Source organism: Oreochromis niloticus, linkage group LG7 (assembly GCF_001858045.2).
Source record: "Oreochromis niloticus isolate F11D_XX linkage group LG7, O_niloticus_UMD_NMBU, whole genome shotgun sequence".
Classification (NCBI taxonomy): domain Eukaryota; kingdom Metazoa; phylum Chordata; class Actinopteri; order Cichliformes; family Cichlidae; genus Oreochromis; species Oreochromis niloticus.
In genome coordinates, this window is record NC_031972.2 from 57,327,776 (window position 1) to 57,348,650 (window position 20,875).

Consider the following 20,875-nt stretch of genomic DNA (forward strand, 5'->3'; position numbering starts at 1 on the left):
TCTTTCTTTCTGTTATTGCCTGTCCCGTTACAGATTCAAGTAAGACTGTGTCATTAGTATGACAAGATCATTGTCTCTGTTAATTTGATTTCACTGAACATATCATATGGAGGCCTCACCTGTTAGTTAACAAACAGCACTGCTTATTAAATCTTATATTAAAATCTGGACAGCTGAGGAGATTGAAAGCATCTCATACAATATCCTAATACCAGTTCTCAAATGTGCCCGAGGCCTTTCTGCTGCTAGGGACAAAATATGTTCCCATGTGAGACATGACTTTTATAGACCTCACCAGCCACATTTTTAATTAACTAGGTGTAATTTCCCTTGAGTCTAAAGCTACCCACAAGAATTCAGAAACCCGCTGCCCACACTTCAACCAAACCTTCAAACAATGCCACACCGCAGCCTTAATAATAAGTCACCGGTAAATCAAAAATATGTTCATTCTCAATCTCACAAATCTTACCTTCCCTTTGGCAGCAGAGGTTGACTTCCTTCTTGCAGAATTTTTCCTTCCTGTGACTTTTTCTTTTCTTTTTCTTTTTTTTGGTTTGGGAGGGGGGAATATCCACGCTGTGAGCTACAACTCCATCAATACTTTCTAATGAACATTAAGCTGCTGTTGCCTGGACATCAGTGAGACCATGTGTGACTAAGTTGGGGTCAGGGAGAAATGGATGGTGGTTATTAATTAACCCTCCTCCCTATCCAAGCCAAATCCCTCTTTATCTGAATAAGACAACAGGCTACCACATGAATTCCCACCCACATACACAAACATCACACACATGGAGCCATATCCAGTCATTAGCATGACACAAAAACTGGTATGAGTGGGAGCCGGCTGAGTATAAGCGATGTCTGTTAATATCATCCAACAGTTTACTTGTAATAATAATGAAAGCCGGGGAGAGCTGTGTGTTTTGTGGGAAATGTTTGTTTTCTTTTACAATATTTTCATGAGTGCAAAAAGAAATTGAGGTATAATGGAAAACTTCTGAAAGCAAATGTGTGGCAATAGCTCCTATCTGTCCTTGAACTGATTCTACCCATTTTATCATGTCATTGGAGCATGCAGTACCAGTCTACACCAGATTTGTTTGTTTTGGCACTCCGCAGACCCCAGGGTACCTGCCCTATTGTCTGTGTACATTCTAAGACGAGCATGCACACTGGAAAATTTTCTTCTCTTTATAATTCTTAGTTTTCCTCAAAACAAGTTTAATCATTGATGGGTTGTTGCTCCATCCAAAGAGGCCCTTCTGAGTCAACAGACAGTCTCTTTGAAATAAACAGAACCTTTGCCATTGGCTGCTGACTGTTTGTGGACTATCTGCTCTGTGTTTAAGAGCATGTGAAGAATGAGCCAGCAGCTGTGACTGTAAATGGATGGAAATAACTCCACTAAACATAAGTTGCATATGTCTGTAATATTCAGAGCTCTTATAAGTATGGGCAATGTTACTTTAAAATGATTAAAGTTTATAATATGCCAATCTCCAACAGATATTAGGCTTTGTCATTCCTTACGGTGTTTTGTTTCTTATTCCAGATGGACTGTGTCATTATGGCTGGCATGCAATAATGCAACAGAGGCACACCTTGGTGTCATAAGTGACATAACAGGCCGCATATTCACCAGAGCTTTGGATCCCTGCACAGCTGACCAGCAACAAAGTCCACAGTCCTTGAAATGTCTTATCACCATGTGAAAGGTAATAATCATTGGATCATTGGACTTTTTGAAGGCAAATCACACATAGCATTAATTAAGTGTTATAAAAGGGGGAATAGCTCATACAAGAGAGGCTAACATGCTGGCAATGAACATCCTGTCCAGCAATTATGTTTGGGGGTGTAAATAAAGCAGGCGGAGAGATAAGACAAAGGATGTTTACAGTGAGATGGAACACAGACCCATCTTAGAGATACTCAAAAATGTCTCATTTGAGCAAGCTGACATAAGCGAGCACCATAAGGAACAGCATATTCTGTCAAATAATGAGAATCAAAATACAGAGACTGCACACTTTGCTTAATGATAATAATTAAAGAATAATTAATCAAGGAGCTGGGTAGACACAAATTTAACTAAACCTAATGATATAGAGTTTACATGAAGTTAAAAGAGGCAAAAATATGTTTGGATATTATCTACTATCAGCACTTCCAAGAAGTCTGTTGACTTTGGTGATTACATCACTTTCCCTCGAGTGCCACTGCCAGTTGTGTTATGATTAAAATGTAAAATATTTTTAGCTTCAAGTCCCTCTCTGGTTAATTTGTGATTCATTACATTTTTAAAGTGTTTTAGGTTTTTTAAAAAAGAAAAAAAATCAAGGGAGCTAGGAAATCCTGAAACCCCCCATGTTAAAATGCCTAGATTTATTAAAAACAAACATACTGACAGTATGTTTTGTTTTGTTTTAATTTAATCTGAAACTAAACTTCAGCAAATTCAAGTCGCTAAATTTGATCCCTTGTCTGTGTTTGCAGGGTTATTGTGTTTTAATGCAATTATCTGAGAAAGGGAAAGAGTTTCCATGACATCAAGTGACTAAGGCTAGAAAAACTGCTTGCATTTCCAGGCAAGCGATTGAAACTGTATTCATATAACTATCTTATAAGAATGATGAATATTGTTGATTTACCTACTATATTTAGCATCTTGGGATGTCAGTTGTTCTGAGTTGACACTACATAAATAAGACTAAACTGAACTGAATTAAATTGACCTGATAGTAAATAAATTAGAGAGTTACCTAGGGAATCCGGAATGACTGCCAGCTTCCAGTGCGTAGGAAAGGTTAGCTTGTAGTAATTAGCAGGTACCAGTACAGCTAGGTAGCATTAATTGATAACATAGCTCTCCACCCTTTTGTGTAAACAGATACTTCTGGTTTTGTCACAGCCAAGCTAAAGGTTTGAAAGTTGTCTACAAGCCAATGGGTGATGTCATATTAGCTATGCCCATTTTTATATATATACAATGTATTGTCAACATTTAGCTAGCTTGGCTAATCATCCTTAGCCTGTATTTCCAGTATGTTTAAAATCCACTTATGTTTAGTATGAATGCATGCAAGTATCATGAAATGTTAAACAAATTCATGCTATTTTTGCATATACAGTAATCTCAACACTGAATAGAAATGTAGTTTATTGCATGTCAGGTCTGTTTGTGTGTGAATTACGTGTATTCTCTCAAACAATATGATAATCATTTACTATACAAAACAGGGGGTTTTTTTTTCCTCTCTTTTAGGAGTAATAATGATGAACAGCAAGTGCAAATTTTCCATATAGTTTTAGGATTAAAGTGAATCCTTACTGCACATTGTTAGAAACAAACTTGGGTCTCCATTTATCAAACACTGAGAAAATGCAAAAAGCCAAAACATCAGAAGAACAATTAATGTCACGAAACTGAACTCACCAACTATTTGTCCCATTATGAGCTCAGAGCTCCATAAATAATGAAGCTGATATATTAGTGCATCACAAACAGATGGCGAACTAAGACTGGTTCAGACAAAGAGAGCGAGCAGGGTGCAGTCATTCAGCAACAGCAAATACATACAAGCAACAAAAACAGTAAGACTCGGTACATTAACTATGATCTGCTGTCAAACCCATCGATACATTCTGGCAGTGCGCCTCTTTTCACATTGCATAGCTGACACAAACCCTTCACATATCAAAGTAAGCTACATAAGCTGAGTCATGGTTTGCACAGATAGATTTGCAAAAACAGGATCAGGACAGGGTGCAGGAGGGGTAGAAGCTGATATGTGTATTTAATGTTCCTTTAACACAGAACTAGTTGAACCATTGGTTTTGATCTGTGGTTTCTATGGTTTATTAAGCTTATTACTTTACAATACATGTCATGATAGAGTCACTTTATCAGCAGATATTGATGGTTCATTTTGTATCAGGTGGTTTGTGATTTTAAAAAAGTTGTAGTTTAGCAGTTTGGAAATTTCTTTTTAAATTAATCTTCATATATCACAGTTGAATGGATGTGCTGACCAAGGATGAAAAAAGAGGATGGTGTCTTGAGGTACATATGATGCTGCTGCTTCTGACACAGATCAGTTTTGTAAAATTTAAGTCCTTTGTCCCTCGTGCCGTCTCACTGGTACCGCTCCTGGTAGTCCCCGTTCTCATAATGCTCCTCCTCCTCTTGCATGGTAACTCCTCTCTTCTTTTTCCAGCCCTGTTTTCGACCAGATGAATTGTGTGTTGTTCCGTAACTCTTTTTGGGAGCCACCATGTTCTCGCTAGTGAGCTCTGACTCCTCAGCCAGCTCGTCCTCATCAATAATGCCGCATTTATCCTCACTTGTGCTCTCAGGGTTGGCCCATTCCTGCTGCTCTCCTGAAGCGAAGATAGCGTAAAAGATGACCCCTGAGTAATGCACCATGGCTGCAATAACAAAGACATTCTGCCACTCCAGACGAGTCTGTAGGGAGATGAAGAGAGTCAATGAATTTTCTGTCAGAGGAAGAATTACTGATATTTCAATGATGCACCACTGAGGTAATGCTGTAAATCAGCTCCCTTACTCATGGCACTGAAAGTCCTACAGTTGCAATGCGTATAATAAATTTAACATTGCCATAAATTTTTAACAGTATCCTTTGATAGGTGCAAGATTACATACAGCAATTCAATGAGCCACAAAACACTCATTCCTCATATCATTTATATACGAAATGGGAAAAAACATTGTCTGTGCGTCCTGTAATGTTCTGTGTATATATTTTAGAATAGGAGACAAAGAAAAACAAACTATATTTTTATAGAAGGGAAAAACACCTTGTGTTTAGTCATAGCGCCAACAATTAGCGGGCACACCATTCCAGACAGCGTTCCCACCCCATTGGAAATACCCATCAGGATGCTGGCGTAGCGAGGAGCAATATCCAGATGATTGACATTGAAACCTGACAACACAGTGCACACAGTGTAAACATAATTATAACACAAATTCTCATTTTTATGGCATTTGAATACTTTGTGTGCCTAAACCTCCTTCAGACTCACATTATTGGTCAAAAAATACAAATCATTTTGACCCCAGCCATAAATCTAAGGTTTTCCAACTGTATCGTGCATGCTTGTTTTGTTTTACTGCTATTAAATTGACCATATCTGTTAACAGATATGATCACAAGGTACACAGCTTTCCTGCTGTGGCCGGTAAAGATGTAATAACTTTTTGAAAGGTCTTTCAGAATACTGAAAAAGCAATATAAGACACAAGTCAAATAAAAATCTGCAACATCCTGCACACCTTTCATACACCTTTATCAATCAGTCAACCTCAAAGTCTTAAATTAAAAGCAAAACACTAAACGTCAAATACCTGAGATGGCAAATCCACTAAAGCCTACAGCCAACACAAGGAAGGAGATGGCGACCCCTCGAGTATGCGAAAACCCGACCACTAACAGTAGAGTAGCCTCCATACCGAACCCTGTGAGAAAACGTTTTTTATTAATTAATCACATTATAAACTACACAACACCAGGTCTTTGTAAGAAATGTATCCCCAGCTTCCCAACCTACTGACCTAAAGGAAAAAATGGGAATGCTAGAGGGAATGCCAGTGTCACCATTCAAGTAGGAATACTGGAAAATATAGAAACATGTTCGGCATAGGGTGGTCGAAAGGATATGTTAGTGTCGCTTTCTTAAATCAAAATGAAAGAAACTATTAATTAAATGCTTTTTCATACTATTTTTTCCAGTAATTTATTATGTTGTTGTGTTATAGGCTAACAATTTTAAAAGTTGGATCAGTCCTGGCTCTAGCGTGCACTATGTTTTATTTGTAAAATAATTCTTTTATATTAGTATTATTTGCAGTGCTTAACAAGACCACCACCCAACATACGGTTTATGCCACAGGTGACCAAAATTAACACAGAGTATATTATATTTTATAGGTGTTGGATTTTTTGCCCCTGACAAAAACCTAAATAAATTGCACAATATGTTTTTAAGCAATGTTTTGTTTTGTTTTTAAATGCCAGCAAATATGGTGCAAATTAAAAGTCATATATGAAAATTACTTTTTTAAACAAATATGTCAGATGGTTCTTTTTTTTTTTTAAATGTGAATTTTCTGGCATTTTTAAAAAAATATTTTTTACGGGGTTCAAAAAAAATGTAGGAATGACCAAACAGTAAATCATTACAGAAAATGACTTTCTTCTATGATTTTTTATATTTAGTACAAATTGCCAAAGTCAGACAGTTGGGATTAACAGAAATACGATGTGTTTACACTGACGTACCTCCACAGTTCATGAGTTTCCTCACGTTAGTGGTAGACATGATTTTGTTGCTGCGTAGGAAGTCAGCCAGCTGTCCTCCAATAGGAACAACGATTGTCATCACCATGTGGGGGACAGCAGACAGGATCCCCACCTGTATGTTATTAAGGTTAGAATATTTCAGACCTAAGAAATATTGAATGGGTCTTTGTGGACATTTTCTGTAACTATGGTTGTTATTGTGAGACCAACCTTGCTGATGGGGAATCCAAATACTTCCTCAAAATATGCTGGCTGGCTGATGAGAAGCAGGTAGAAGGTCCAGCTCCGGCAGAAGTTGGCCACAATGATCGCATAGACAGGCATGGAGGTGAAGAAGCGACGCCACGGAGTTTTGAATTTCTATAATTGGAGAAGAGGAGTCAGTGTGTGCTGTTTATGGATGGTTAGCGCCCTAAATTTTTGGACAGTGATACAGTTTTTGTAGTTTCTCCTCGGTACACCACCACGTTGGATTTTAAATCAAACAAGATGTGATCAAAATTCAGAGTTTCAGCTTTAATTTATAGGGTTCAGCCATTCTGTTGTGTGTGCATGTGTGTGTCAAAATAGATGCTGTAGACACACCTCGGTTACACTCAGTTTGTGCATTGTTTCACCGATGGTGGACTCTATGTACATCCTCTCTTCGTCTGTGATTGTGGGATGGTCAGCAGGACTTCCATAAGCCAGCAGGAGCCACAGCGTGTACCATAATATCCCAAAAACACCTTTTCACAAAACAACAGTGGCAACAGGTGAATTTATGCATTCGTACACATGTACCCTTAGAGAAGCTTATCTTGGTATCAAAGACTTTGTAAAGTATGAAAGAGTAGCTTGAGGGCAGGACAGATTAATTACTCCAAGTCCAGACCTCCTTTGGACCACAAGAATTTCTCATTATTAAAAAATGAAACAAGTGTGAGTCATACAGCCCAGACAGGAAAATGTTAATTTACATCAATAAATCATGAGATGGTATCACATCAGAACCAGAGTAGCTCTTTTATTAAAACACGTTTGCCAAAGTGTGAATTTGATGTGAGTGCTAATCATTCCAATCAAACTCAAAAGCGGAGCAGATAAGGCTTATTGTGCAAAGCATAAAAACGCCAGAGAACAGCGTGACAGTCAAGGATGATTAAAGCCACTTTTCATGACACTAAACTGTGCTTTTAACAACTCATTTAGAGTCTATCCAGCCATTCATTTAATTCATATAGACCTAATAATGTCTAACTAACAGCATATTACTATTTTCACACCTTTCATCTGCTCTAATAATCTACCTATAAATATTGGTAACCATTTAATAATGAAGGCCTTTTCTAATTTTCGTTTGAGTCTGCAGTGAATCATGTTAATACATTGTTAACTAATAGATTTTTAGATTTTAGATTCTGTTCGATATAAAGTGACAATCTGGCAGCTCCAAAGTCTGATTTTTACAACTTTTAGAAAGGGTGAGCAGTTCTCTGCTGATTGCTTTCCTCCTTGCCGTTGTGTTAAAACACCAGACCAGCACAGTGCCAAACATCAGTTAATCGAGCGCTGGCAGCTACTTACCCACTGATAAGTTTTTTGTTTTTCACACAGTTTCTGTAGTGCTACGTGACGGGGTTTTTATGCATAAAAACCTTAAACCTTAGAATTGACAGAGGACGTACTTTTTTTTTTCTTCAAGACTGAAGCATTTCTTATGTTTTATTGAATAGATATTTCACTCTTACAATGATCAAACATCAGTTTTACCATAAACATAGAAGACTGAAGACCAGCCGACGTACTGAACAAGCACTCCGGCTAAAGGCATGGCGATCACTGCTCCTGCATAGGATCCTGGGAACAATGGATGTCAGATGTTATTGCCAATGTATTATCATTCCAGCTGTGAAATTCAGATATGATGTTTGATGTTGCTTCTTGCACATTTTTTCCCTTACGCAATCTTAAACAAGGCCTAACCTAAATCGTTGCTGCAATGACTCTAACACAACAAAACTACCCTGTACAATGAAGATGTGTCAACAAAAACATCAAAGAAACACATTAGTTTCATTGAATAAATACTGTCAAAATCAGTCATTAACACTGCCATTACAGAGAGGGTGTTTTAGTGCGTTTTCTATTATCTGACAGATTCATGAACGCTGTTGTTTTGAATAGAGCTGGGAGCGTGAGAGTGCTTTTGGACAGTGAGCAAGGTGACACTTCATTTAGATGAATAGAGGGAGAAGCTCCTTCAGATTACCCAGATGAGCTGTGCTCATTTGCAGACAATGTCAAGAGTGTTTTGATGCATGGGTTGTCATGGTACCAATTTAAAGTGCAACATGGTTATTTAATTTCAGCAGACACAACAAGGGGACCGGATCTGCGAAACAAAAAAGTGAGCTCTCTCACGTCCATTTGCTGGCCGATTGTGTGACACGTGTAGCACAAATAGAATCCGCAGACAATTTTCACAAGAAAAATCAGAGGCATCACCCACCACAGAATGAAGTTGTCGCCAGTCGACTTCGTTCAAGAGGAGGCGCCCATTTGGACCACATCCCATGACATGCTGGGTAGGTAACACCCTAGCAGGGACATGGCGTGGGAGTTGGGAAAGATCAAAGACTGATAAGGTGGAAATGCTTCACAGCAATAGTTTGACATTTTGGGTAACATTCTCTGTTTTTTTGCAGTGAGTTTGATCATTTGACTGATAATCTTCTTTAAATAAGTACGGTAAATAAAAAGCCAGAAACTGGTTAAATGCTTAGTGTAGTTCCTCTAAAGATGACAGATGATAGATTTTAACTTGGGTTAGTGCAAAAACCAAGAGTATTAGGGTCGTTGAAGTAATATTTTGGGGTTATTTTTTTTCTCAGAATTCTTACTTTTGTCCGATAACTGTGATAAAAGTCAGATTTCTGATGTTTTTCGCAAAAAAAAGTCATAAGTTACTTTCTTTTTTTACCCCATTGGCTCAAATCTTCTTCTGAATAGAACAGAAAGCTCCACAGTTGAAAAATAAACCCAAGGTAGAAAATTCTACCCACACACTCACATTTGTAAAGCTCACAGTTATCATTTAGTCGTTTAACTGGACCTCTCAATTCTATTTTTGTGTTGGTGCCAGTTGGAGCATTTCTAACTGAGTCATTTGGAGTACATTTTGTTAACATAGCCAAAAAGTCCAGAGGTTAAATTACAGCATTTAATGTTATTTTACTGAGCACCGTATATCTGTGTGATACACCCATTAGAGCCTATGGCTAGACCAATGCTACCCTATCTTGCTAGTGTTTGCTTATGACTTGGCCTTCCACCCCCCCCCAATTTAAACATGCCCACTTCTGGTGCCAGCAAAGCGAAATAGTTCAGCCTCAATGCTGACGAGTAAAAACGCAAAGAGTTTGCACCTCACATAAACATCTGGTACATTTTGTTTTCTCCATACCGAAACAGGCAAGCTGCGACAAAACAAATATTCAAATTTTTACAAATGTCAAACTATTTCTGTCAGACTACTCATTGTTTTCCCTCACATTTGGTCCCCCCCTCTTCTTACCTCCACTAAGCCCTGAAGGATGCGAACAAACATGACGCAGCCGTAGTGCACTCTGGCTGCGGATGGGATGAACATATTGAGCAGTGATGTCAGGAAAATGGCAGCTCCGAACACCCTGCAGAAAAACTGGAATGTCATCATTTTGTACCATTGGTGAAAAGGAGTAAGTCTGGATAACTTAATCTTCATAATAATCAAACACACTTTCCAGGAATTGTACTTTTTCGATACAACCAGCAAGGCTTTGGATAAGTTTAGAATAAAGATGTGAAGCAGAGAATGAGCCAGGTTGCTTGGAAACTCAGTTTAAAATGAGAAATACATTTCACAGACAAGTCATTTATGAAATCTTTTGGGCAAAAAAACCTCCTATTGTTTCTTTTAATTTCTCCAAACTTTAACCCTGTATTTTCATAGAGTCTGTTTTTAATATATAAGAGAAAACCGTGGATCCAATTAAGGTCCACAAGGTCTGTGAAGCATAAAAACAAAACAAAGACTTGCAACCCAGTGTTTGCAAAGCTGCTGCAGATGCCTGATATTGGCAGGCAGTATGTCTCCACACTAACTGGCGGTCAAAGCATCTCAGTCGGCCTTATAATGAGACATATCTCACACCTCTGTCTTTCACTGCCTCAGATAAAGACATCCCCTTCAATCCACAAGTTTCTGCTTTATCGCCATAGTGCCGCTTATAGCTCCCCCTCTCTTTTCTCCTTCACCCCCCCTTCTCTGTTTCCAAAACAGTGTGTAAGTGACACTTGTAATATTCCAGCGGCTGGTGTTTCAGAAAGAAATCAGAGGCAGGATCTTTCATTATTAACTCTGTCAGTGGCGTGTCCTCTTTTCCTGTGAAGCTTTTATTACAGGACTGCTATCTGCTCCATCAACACTGCTCACCACACCGTACAGCGTTAACCCTTTAACCACGCGGAGTGAGGAGGCACCCGAATAAAAATACTGGATTTTTTTGATTTTTTCCTTGTGATCCTGTCTTAAAGGGGACCTGTTATACTCACTTGGAATTCTATATTTTTATTCTTGGACTCTTCTAGCATAATTTTGTATGATTTGTGATTGTTTACAATAATACTTATTTACTTATATCGGCCTGGGGCAGTTCCTAAGTGCATCCAGTCTATTAAATAAGCTGTTTTAGCTCGCTTACTCGTCACTTAAAGCCACATTTCTTCTGATCGGCTGTCCTTCATAAACAGCAGTGCACCTGAGAGGACTGTATTAGGCACATCCTCTGTCCCTGACATCACAGAGTGCCAAAAAATAGAAAAAGACAACCTGAAAAGGAGCATTTAGAGCAGTCTAAGTAGTTTTTCATTCAAAAGGATTTCTTCTATACACAATTCAGGTATAATAAATGCCTTTAACATAAATAATTAGGGCTGCAGCAAGTTCATCTTCATTATAAACAGCATAGTTTTTCCCCATAATGCACTGTGGTCAACAACCCACAGTTATTTTTGGTACTCTTTAATTCACAAGTGCTCCAAAGCAGTATAATGAAACTGCTTGTTCTCTCCATGACCAAAAGTGTAAAATCGAGTAATGATGTGAAGCAGGGACTGCAATGTTACTGTGAAACCAGAGACTAGTCATGAAGTGTATTCGACCTGTTGGCGGACAGCTTGTTGGAGATGAAACCACCGGGGATTTGAGTGACGATGTAGCCCCAGAAGAAGGAGCCGTGGATCAGCCCCACCGTCTCTGGGTCCCAGTTAAACTGAGCTTTCTGCAAAGACGGGAAAATGCAACAGATTAATCTTTTTATGAAAGACACATCACTCTCATTTTCTTAAAATCCAGTGGTGAACTCATAAACAATAAATGCATGCGTACTCCATTCAAGAGATAAAAGGCTTTTAGATGTGTTGATGTGTTTCAGTTTGATGTTTTGGAGTTTTTTCATTTATTATTGCCTCAGAGAAGCTGGCAGTTTTTTGACAGCAGTTTTGTCAATGTTGTTAGGGGTGGGATGGAAAGATACGGAGATCTTCTACCTGAAGCACCGGGGTCCCATTTATATAGACGGTGTTGTTGTTCACCATCTCCACGATGGCCACACCAAGATTGCATCGAATGCCGAATGAGATGCAGAAGCCCAGGCCGCTGAGGATGGCGATGATATAACGCTTAGGCAGGCCGCCACAGCTGCAATCCAGCAGTGGCGCGGGGCGTGGCGTTGATGCCACCGGTCTCCCATCCTCTGTCAGCTCAATATTGTCCTCTTCTTCCACATTACTGCCATCTATTTTCCTGCAGAGCAAAAATCAGTCAAAAGTTGTGTGTTCAAAATATCATCTTCAAAAATATATTTCTTTATCTCCACATTCTTCTCATAATTTTAGTTTCTCGTGGACTCGACTCGATGGGAATCTGTTAAAGTTTAATTTGTTTGAGACGAGATTACACAGAATGCAGCTTTGTGTGTGGATTTTCCTGGTAACTCATGTGATGACAAAAGTAGCTCGGTAACAAAGCCACATCCTGCAGAGGAAAAAGGAGAAGAAAGTCAGCAAACTGCTTTTTTCAAATGCATCCCCCTCTGCTTGTTCCGCCACCCAGGATCCACCTTTTCAGCGCCCCCTCCTCTCATCTGCCTGCAGAAGATTTATTATTTAGAGCAGTTCTCCTCCAGCGAGAAACAGCCGAGATTGTACGAATGTATGAGGCTGGAGATGTACATGTACTCACAAACTATAGGCCTATTTCACCACTCTCTCAATGCTCTAAGATACATAAAAAAAAAACTTAAAAGATTATGTAAATTTATCACAAATAACAATAACAATATCAATTTAGACCTAACAGAACTACAACATGCACTAATAGAGACTGCTGATAGAGTAACTGAAAATATAAGGAATATGCCATTTGGGTATTTAGAGATTTAGAGAAGTCTGTTGAGACCATTGATCATAAATTACTAAATAAATTTTAAATAAATTTAAATAGATACAATCTATCTATCATCACTGCCGTCTGTGTTTGTGATTGAGGAGCTACAGTGATGACAGCTGGTGCGTACAGTCACTGAGGAATATTTCGAGGAATAACATTTTTTAAAGTGTTCTAAGTTTTGCCATATTGAAATATAATGAATTAGATGTGTTGTTTGCGACACTGCAAAATTGCATTTGAAGTCCTGAAATTAAAATGTTGCTAAAGCAAAAGGAAGTCATTATCAGGAAAACATGAAAGTACTCAAAAAATGTCCCCTCTGACTCGTTCTACTTATAAATATTATATGAGCACGTTATTGTAACCATGCATTTATTTCAAAACTGAATTTTGGTGTTGCAGGTGGTTTTGGGTGGAGCTCAATTATATGACCAACTAAAACGAATTCTTATCTGTTTTATAATATGGATTAATAGGTTCTATATTACTCACCAAATGGCATCATTAACCAAATGTTACTGCCATATATGGACTTCCACTTTTTAAAGCTGTGTGGAGCCTGTCATGTATATCTTTTGTGTTTTTTGCTTGTTTTTTTTAATTAAGACATCACTCAAACTAATTCAGATGTTCACTTCATTGTCACACACTTAGATAATTCTGTGTATTGTTGTGTGTATTGTCTAGAAATTTAGAATTTTTTTTAAAAAGTGAAGAGTTTCCTTTTCCCACCAGTTCATAATATCTGTCACTTTTACACAAGAAAAAAAGACTTTAAAGGAAATGTATGTAAATTTTCCTAAAATGCCTTTAATCTTCCTTATTCATGAAGATTCCTCCATCATACACAGACACACAGAGCCCTCTGTGAAATATGTATCAGATATGAAATATGCATTAATATCTTAAAATAAAATCTGTGATTACATCATCGACATTGCTTGGCAAGCACAAGAATAAAATATTTATTTATCGTCAGGATCTCGGGAGAACATGCCAGGCTTAATGTGCTCGCTCACAGTGTTGCATCCCTCTTACTGCAGATGTTTATTCTTCTTATTTGAGCATTTTCACAAAGTCTCCACAGTTTCTTTATGCATGCAGTGCAGATTGCAGCTTATAAAGCATGCACAGACACACACTTCATGCCTTCTTCCCACTGCTCACCATTCAAACTCCACTCACCTTTGCAGTTTTCCCAGAGAGTCTCCCACTGTGTTCTTCACCTCTTCCTTCCCTGGTTTAAACACCTGCTCTTTCAACCCTGCTAAACCAAAAGGCATTGTTGTTCTCTGGGGTTTTTTCTCCTCTCCTTTTATCCCAAAACAGAGTCTTGATACCTCAAGAGCACCCTTTGTTCTGAGAAGGGAAACAAAAATCCACTAAAAGCTGTTCCTCATTCCTTGAGTTTGTGGCACTGAGGATTGGCTCCACCTTTCAGTGGTACCAGGAGTCCCTCAGAGGTAAGAAGGAGTTTTGGTATGGGATACTAAAGTATTCATCAGTTTCCAAAGTACCGTTTGGTCAGAGCATCTGGAACTTGTTTCATCTCTGAGAAATCCATCCAGGACTGACCAGAGAGGCAGGAAGCAAATGAAAGGGTAGAATCCACTTTTTAGTTTCTAGGCATTGTGGTCTCCTTTTTGTCTGCAGCTGAACTGAATGAGCTGCTTAGATCTCCTCTCCATCTCATAACCTATCCATTCCTGATGAGGAGGGGCAGGTGCAGCTGGTTTTCAAAACCCAGCCCCTCGCTTTTACACATCATCATCTTCATCATCACCTCCCTGCACCACCCCTTGAAGCTACTTGGGTTCATCTGATAGTAGGCCAGTGGACAAACTATTAAATATGAATGAGCTTGACATGTTGCACTGAGGAGAGACAGGAGTAACTGGACTGGTGTGGTGTAAAGTGGGAGCAGCTGAAACCTAAGACAGAGCCATCGAGGATCGGGTTTTGCATCCTGTTCTCTGCCAGTTTTGTGCCTAAATTTTATGCATTTATGAAGAAGTAAAGGAAATAAGAACTGCTGCAACAACACTGGTGCATGCAACAGTACCATATCTCTAACCCGTTGGACACTAATGGGCATTTCTGTGAAATACTTATTGTGTGAGCGTGAGAGTGAATTTTCTTCTTTGCCCACTATTAAATATGCAGCATTTTAAAAACAAATACAGTGAGATTTTAAAATTTAAACAGCAGACTGGTGGGTGTGGGCCTGAACCCAGAGAGTCTGTCATAACTCTTGAAAAGTGACTGAACAGGGTAGTTCTGGCACTCATGCTGTTTATTTAGTGCATACATAGAGTAAGAGCTCAGCCCCCAGTGAAATTCTTTCAACAAATAATGTTCCTTTTACAAGAAATGTCGTAGCTCCTAGTTTCAGATTTTGTATGTTTTTATTAACATTTTATGATGGAATTTTTAGGTTGATTGATGATATAATAATCCTTATTAGTCTCACTACATTTTTTTTTTTGTTATAACTCGATCTAAAGAAATAATAATAATAAAGAAACAAGATATGCATGACCGATGGGGTGACTACAACAGAATATTCCAAACATAATATCTGTAAAAATATCTAAACTCTCAGATAAAACTGTATACTGTTGATTCATCTTGGACGTAAGAAAGAAATTTCTGAATATGAAGGCGTCTCTCCATTTCTAAACAAGTCATTTCTGCCACCTAGTGGCCAGAATGGGGAACTAACGTCAGACAAAAGTAATGTATGTGTACACCGATGAATTCACTGTGAGATCAATCTTATACATAATTTTCCTCAGGGTTTGTTGAATTTACATCTCAATATGCTTATCTTCACATAAAAGAAAAAAACTTTCCAGTCCTGTCCACACTGAAAAACATTCACAATGCAGGAACTCCAGCAACACTTAAGGGAAGATGAACAACTTTAAAAATTGACCAACGCGTTTCGGCTTGTGGCCTTCATCAGGGTCAACACTGAAAAACATCACAGATTCCTGGAAGCTTGCAAATGATTTTAGTCCAAATTTGTAAATCTGACAAGTCCATTACTTGTCAGAAACAAACTACTAGTCAGTGGCTGATGATTAAATTTCATTTGTGAAGGAAGTTATTTAAAATCAGCATCCTCTGTCACATGTGACCTCTGGCAGGCATGCAGCTGGACCTCCTGTAGTTCACTTACTGTCCTGAAATTAGGATGGATGATGCATTCATTTACCGCCTGTATAGATTCTAGAGTCCTGGAAGCACTGTAAGGGTGGTATTTTTTGACTTTTTCATTTTCTTAAGCAAAAATCAACTGGCACTGCTGAGGGACAAGCTGAAAGGAGCAGGAGTTGACCGTGATGTTACTGCATGAGCAATTGACTCTACATCATCAAGAGACCACAGTATGTGAGGCTTCAGAATCGTGTGTCTGAAGTGGTGGTATGTAGCACGGGGGCCCTCAGGTGATGGTGCTCTCTTCCTTCCTCTTTACACTCTATACACTGGACCATGTATGTATAAGTCCACCCAAAGTTTGATGATACAGCCATTGTTGGATTTGTATCTCAGGATAACAATCTGGAGAACAGGAGGGTCATCACTGAATGACCAAGTATAGTGTTTTGGCAGTAAACTTTTTTTTATTGTTTATTTAAAAAAAAAAAAATCCAATATATCTCTAATTGACTTTTCTCCCTGCCCCTTGTGCCGCTACAAAAAGTGAATTTCCCAATGAGGGAGTAATAAAGTCTACGTCTACAGCCAGCACAGTGCCGATAAGTAACAAGAAGAACAAGGAGACTGACAAGGGAATGTCATATTTTTATTACTTCACCACTATCTAATCCGAGTCTTTTATCTCATATTTTATTTCAACTGTGAATTGTTTTTTGCCATGAACTCACATAAGGCCAAAGGACAGGATGTGGTTCAGGATGGTTTGCGGTTAAGTGAGAGAAACACCTAAGCCTAGAAGTGACATCTCCTTTACTGAGGACTGATCGGGATCACCTGTCAATATGCTTGGAAATCGTTTGCCATGTCATCATCATTTCAAAGAATAATAAGCAAGCTTCTACCTTAATCTTGTTTTATGGATTTTAAATGTTTTGAGAAATGTGAAGCTAGAGACACCAGAAACCATATTGAATTGTCTTCAGAGGCCAGTGTAGGTGACATGGAAATGTAAAACTGCTGGCTAAGGATAAACATAATTTCTGTAAAATAATAATAATTCACGGGCAGCACGGTGGTTAGCACCGTTGCCGCACAGCAAGAAGGTCCTGAGTTTAATTCCACCATCAGGCCGGGGTCTTTCTGTGTGGAGTTTGCATGTTCTCCCCGTGTTTGCGTGGGTTCTCTCCGGGTACTCCGGCTTCCTCCCACCGTCCAAAGACATGCAGTTTGAGGGGATAGGTTAATTGGATAATCCAAATTGTCACTAGGTGTGAATGTGTGAGTGAATGTGAGCGTGAATGGTTGTCTGTCCCTGTGTGTTGGCCCTGCGACAGACTGGCGACCTGTCCAGGGTGTACCCTGCCTCTCACCCTATGACAGCTGGGATAGGCTCCAGCGCCCCCCGCGACCCTGGAAAGGATAAGCGGAAGCGAATGGATGGATGGATGGATAATAATTCACATTGGCAGCAATGATACCCAGAGGTCACTAAAATTAGTTAAATCAGTGTAACTTTGCCAAAAACAATGTCAGACTCTGTAGTTTTCTCTGGTTCCCTCCCCAACCTGACCAGGAGTGACATGTTTAGATGCATATTCTCCTTAAATTGCTGACTGAGTGGTGTCCCAAAAAAAATGATGTGGGCTTTATAGATAATTGGGAAACTTTCTGGAGGAAACCTGGTCTTGTTAAGAGACACAGCGCCCATCCCACTTTAGATGGTGCAGTGGTCATTTCTAAAAATCATGACCAGATATAAAGGAGGCCCAGGAACTGGACTGATGTCCTCCAGCATGTCCACATTGCTGCAACAGCAGCGGGCGAGCACCTCCAGATATCCAGAGTTGGGACCAGGAAGCAGAGTTGAAGACTTACACGCCAGACATGTTTATGTAAATGGAGAGTCCTTCTCACACATCAAGTTTCATTATGTAGTTCCACAGGGTTCTGTGCTAGGACCAATTATGTTTACATTATGCTTCCCTTAGACAGTATCATAGAAGGTATAGCATACATTTTCACTGCTAAGTAGATGACACCCAACTGTATCTATGCCATGGCTGGGCAGGACATGCAGGAGTGACAACCTCCAGCTCGTGCTGAGCAGGTCCTGATGGTGCGCAGACCTGTGGCTGAGATGTGAAAAGCTGGGGCTGTGGAGGTCTCACAGCAGGCTCAGAGGATGGATGTCCCTCAGGTTCAGGGGAAACAGGACTCACTGGCTTGGTCTCAGAAGCTGGTGTGGAGGCCGCAGGTGGCTGAATTGGCTCTCCCAAGCCCCTAGTGAAGAAGTGTTGCTATCAGCAATACTTGGTATCAGCAATACTGGCCCTGTAATTATTTGGTATCGGATTGATACCAAAATGAGCAGTAACTGTTTACCTCCTGTTCTTCTCCAAAATCGACCACAATGCACCCCTGGGCATTGTGTGAACAGTTTTTGATTGCTTTGCTAATCCAACCAGAGGTAGACCTTGTCTCATTGGATTATAGAAGCTTACTCACTGGCATATAGCACCAAGGGTCTTCAGCCAAGACACATGGGGTGTGATATACCATACCAGGGCTCTAGACTAACTTTTTGACATGGGCGCACCAGTACGCCTAACTTTAAAAATTTAGGCGTACCGGCACAAAAGTTAGGCGCACTCAAATTTTTCAACCGCATCGCTTAACACCGCAGTTTTACATGTGCACTTTCTTTGGGTGGGAAGTCCATACAGACAATATTCATTTCTAAATTATTAACTAACAAACTTGTGCTTAAATTGCTTTGTCAATATTGTAGAAAATGTTAAACTTAATCATCATCTTGGCTCCTCTGACGACCTGTTTGCTGCTGCCTGCTGCTGAAAGGCAGTGGGGAGAGGGGACACTTGGGCAGTGCATTTATTGCAGCATATAATGTGTTGGCTATGAATTTCAGACGGATCAGGCCTTAACTTAACACAAAAGTTATCAATAGTTCTTTTCATCTTTTCTTATTACCCACAGCTACATCCACTTCTGTCGGGCCTAGGCTGCTCACTAGGGCTGAGTATCATCACTGATTTCTATAATCCATTCGATTCCGGTTCTCAAAGTCCTGATTCGATTCAATTTAGCCTCAGACGATCAGAAATATTATAATTCTGATCATTTACCAGTACTGATACACATGAGACTTCATCAGAATTGTGAACATCACAGCAGATGCCTTTGCGTCAAAGTAACTGAGAATAAAACACAGAAAAACATGAAGGAGATTTTCCTGGTCTGGCGTTTTATAGCAGATAACCTTAAAAATATTCTGCAATATTCTGCAATTTTGCATAATTTTAAAAAGTTTAAATTTCTTCAGTATTGAACAGCAGAAATTAGGCTTTCTTGTCCGAGGTCATTTAAGTGAAAAAAAAGAAAAAGAAAAGAAAAAGACAGCGGTCGACAGCGCTGTAAACAACAGTAGACTGGTGGGTAATAAGCGAATGAATAATGCAGAAAACAGATTTGAGACGGGAAACTGTTCTTGAAGTACACACAGAGAGAGAGAGAGAGAGAGAGAGAGGGAGCTGTGCATGAAGGGTGATTTTTATCGTGGTGGAAGCAAAACAGCAAAAGTAAGAGGGAATTCATGACGACATTGATCAAATGTGAAGCGTAGTTTGCTGCTTCTTTTGCTGCTGGCTCGGCGAATTTTGGTTGGAGAGACAAAACCTGCAGCTCAGAATCAGCGCAAAAAATACGGAAACACAGCGCGGACCCGACGCATCAGAATCGCTAAGCTCCGACAGCGTGTCCGTGTTCGGGCCGTGGGGTGAGAAAGCCGAGAAAGACAAAGCTGATTCTGATGCGTCGGGTCCGCTCTGTGTTTATGTCTTTGTGTGGAATCCGTTAATGAATTGATATCGCTTTATTCAAGCTACTCACCTCTCTCTTCCACCTGCACTTTCAACTGGACCACGGCCAATCAGAGAGGTCCCACCCCCTGACTATCTCTGATTGGTTTAGTCCACGATAGGGGCATAATGTGTGTCTGTTGTTGACCACACGGAGAGTTGCAGAGATTTTTTTTTTGCGACCAAATTTTTTTTTTTTTTTTTTTTTAGTCGCACCACTGAAAAATTTGGTCGCATTTGCGACCAAACTGGTCGCACTCTAGAGCCCTGCATACTATACATCTTGTACCTTGTTTGTTTTCTTCAGGGAACCTAAGTTACAGACATAACTGACATAACAGCTGGCTGTTTCTGATAACGATTGAAGTGAAATTCTTTGGTATTTCATAATCTGCTCCAATCTATATTAATGTAAATTGTGGAGGAAAATGTTTTTTGTATATTTAATTGGGGGTGTGAAAACTGTCTCTGGTTGCCTTTCTGTAAAACCACTGGTTTATGCATCATCACTCCCACTGCAACTTATGGACACAAAAAAAATCCACTGTATATAGTAATCATTTGTACACAGTATAGTATTTCGGATGATTTATACACTATTTTTTCCCCTTTTCCCCCAATGTTTATTTTTCTAATATATTTCTAATTCACTTTCTTTTCTTGTCCCATGTGCTGATGTAACAAGTGAATTTCCCTGATGTGGGAGTAATAAAGTCTTATGTCTATGTTTACAGCCAGAATGGGTCCAATAAATAAGAATAGAATAATCCTTTAATTGTCCCACAAGGGGAAATTTGGTTGTAACAGCAGCCAAAAAGACACATATACAAACAAACAGTACACAGGACACAGAACAGAAACATACACAATTTTTCTTGAATATTTACTAACAAGAGTATTGATCAATTGATCCAATATGTTATATTTTATTTTATTTGTTAATTGTTTTCTGAACTAATGTAAAGACAAAGGAAAGGATGTGGTGGATGTAGTGCAGGAGGTAGAGCAGGTCACTAACTAATCAGAAGGTTGGT

At 39.3% G+C, this 20,875-nt stretch overlaps 1 protein-coding gene and 1 long non-coding RNA gene across 3 annotated transcripts; one reads left to right on the forward strand and one right to left on the reverse strand.

The window, feature by feature from the left end:
- The first annotated feature begins 811 nt into the window (after positions 1-811).
- On the forward strand, positions 812-8,806 carry LOC112847361 (uncharacterized). Its single transcript, XR_003220875.1, has 4 exons — positions 812-1,455; positions 1,559-1,721; positions 4,363-4,548; positions 8,684-8,806. It is a non-coding gene; the product is annotated as an uncharacterized LOC112847361 (long non-coding RNA).
- On the reverse strand, positions 3,261-14,505 carry slc17a8 (solute carrier family 17 member 8). 2 transcript variants are annotated; one of them, XM_003440333.5, is made up of 12 exons: positions 13,990-14,505; positions 11,904-12,159; positions 11,517-11,635; positions 9,889-10,003; positions 8,824-8,911; positions 8,085-8,171; positions 6,918-7,060; positions 6,543-6,692; positions 6,312-6,444; positions 5,378-5,488; positions 4,828-4,955; positions 3,261-4,471 (listed from the first exon to the last, which is right to left on the reverse strand). In XM_003440333.5, exons 1-12 carry the CDS (start codon positions 14,085-14,087, stop codon positions 4,142-4,144), a joined length of 1,758 nt encoding a protein of 585 aa, XP_003440381.1. In that variant the 5' UTR covers positions 14,088-14,505; the 3' UTR covers positions 3,261-4,141. The 2 variants fall into 2 exon arrangements, with proteins under 2 accessions (XP_003440381.1, XP_025764729.1); XM_025908944.1 differs by lacking the exon at positions 13,990-14,505 and adding an exon at positions 12,314-12,689.
- Positions 14,506-20,875: the final 6,370 nt, after the last annotated feature.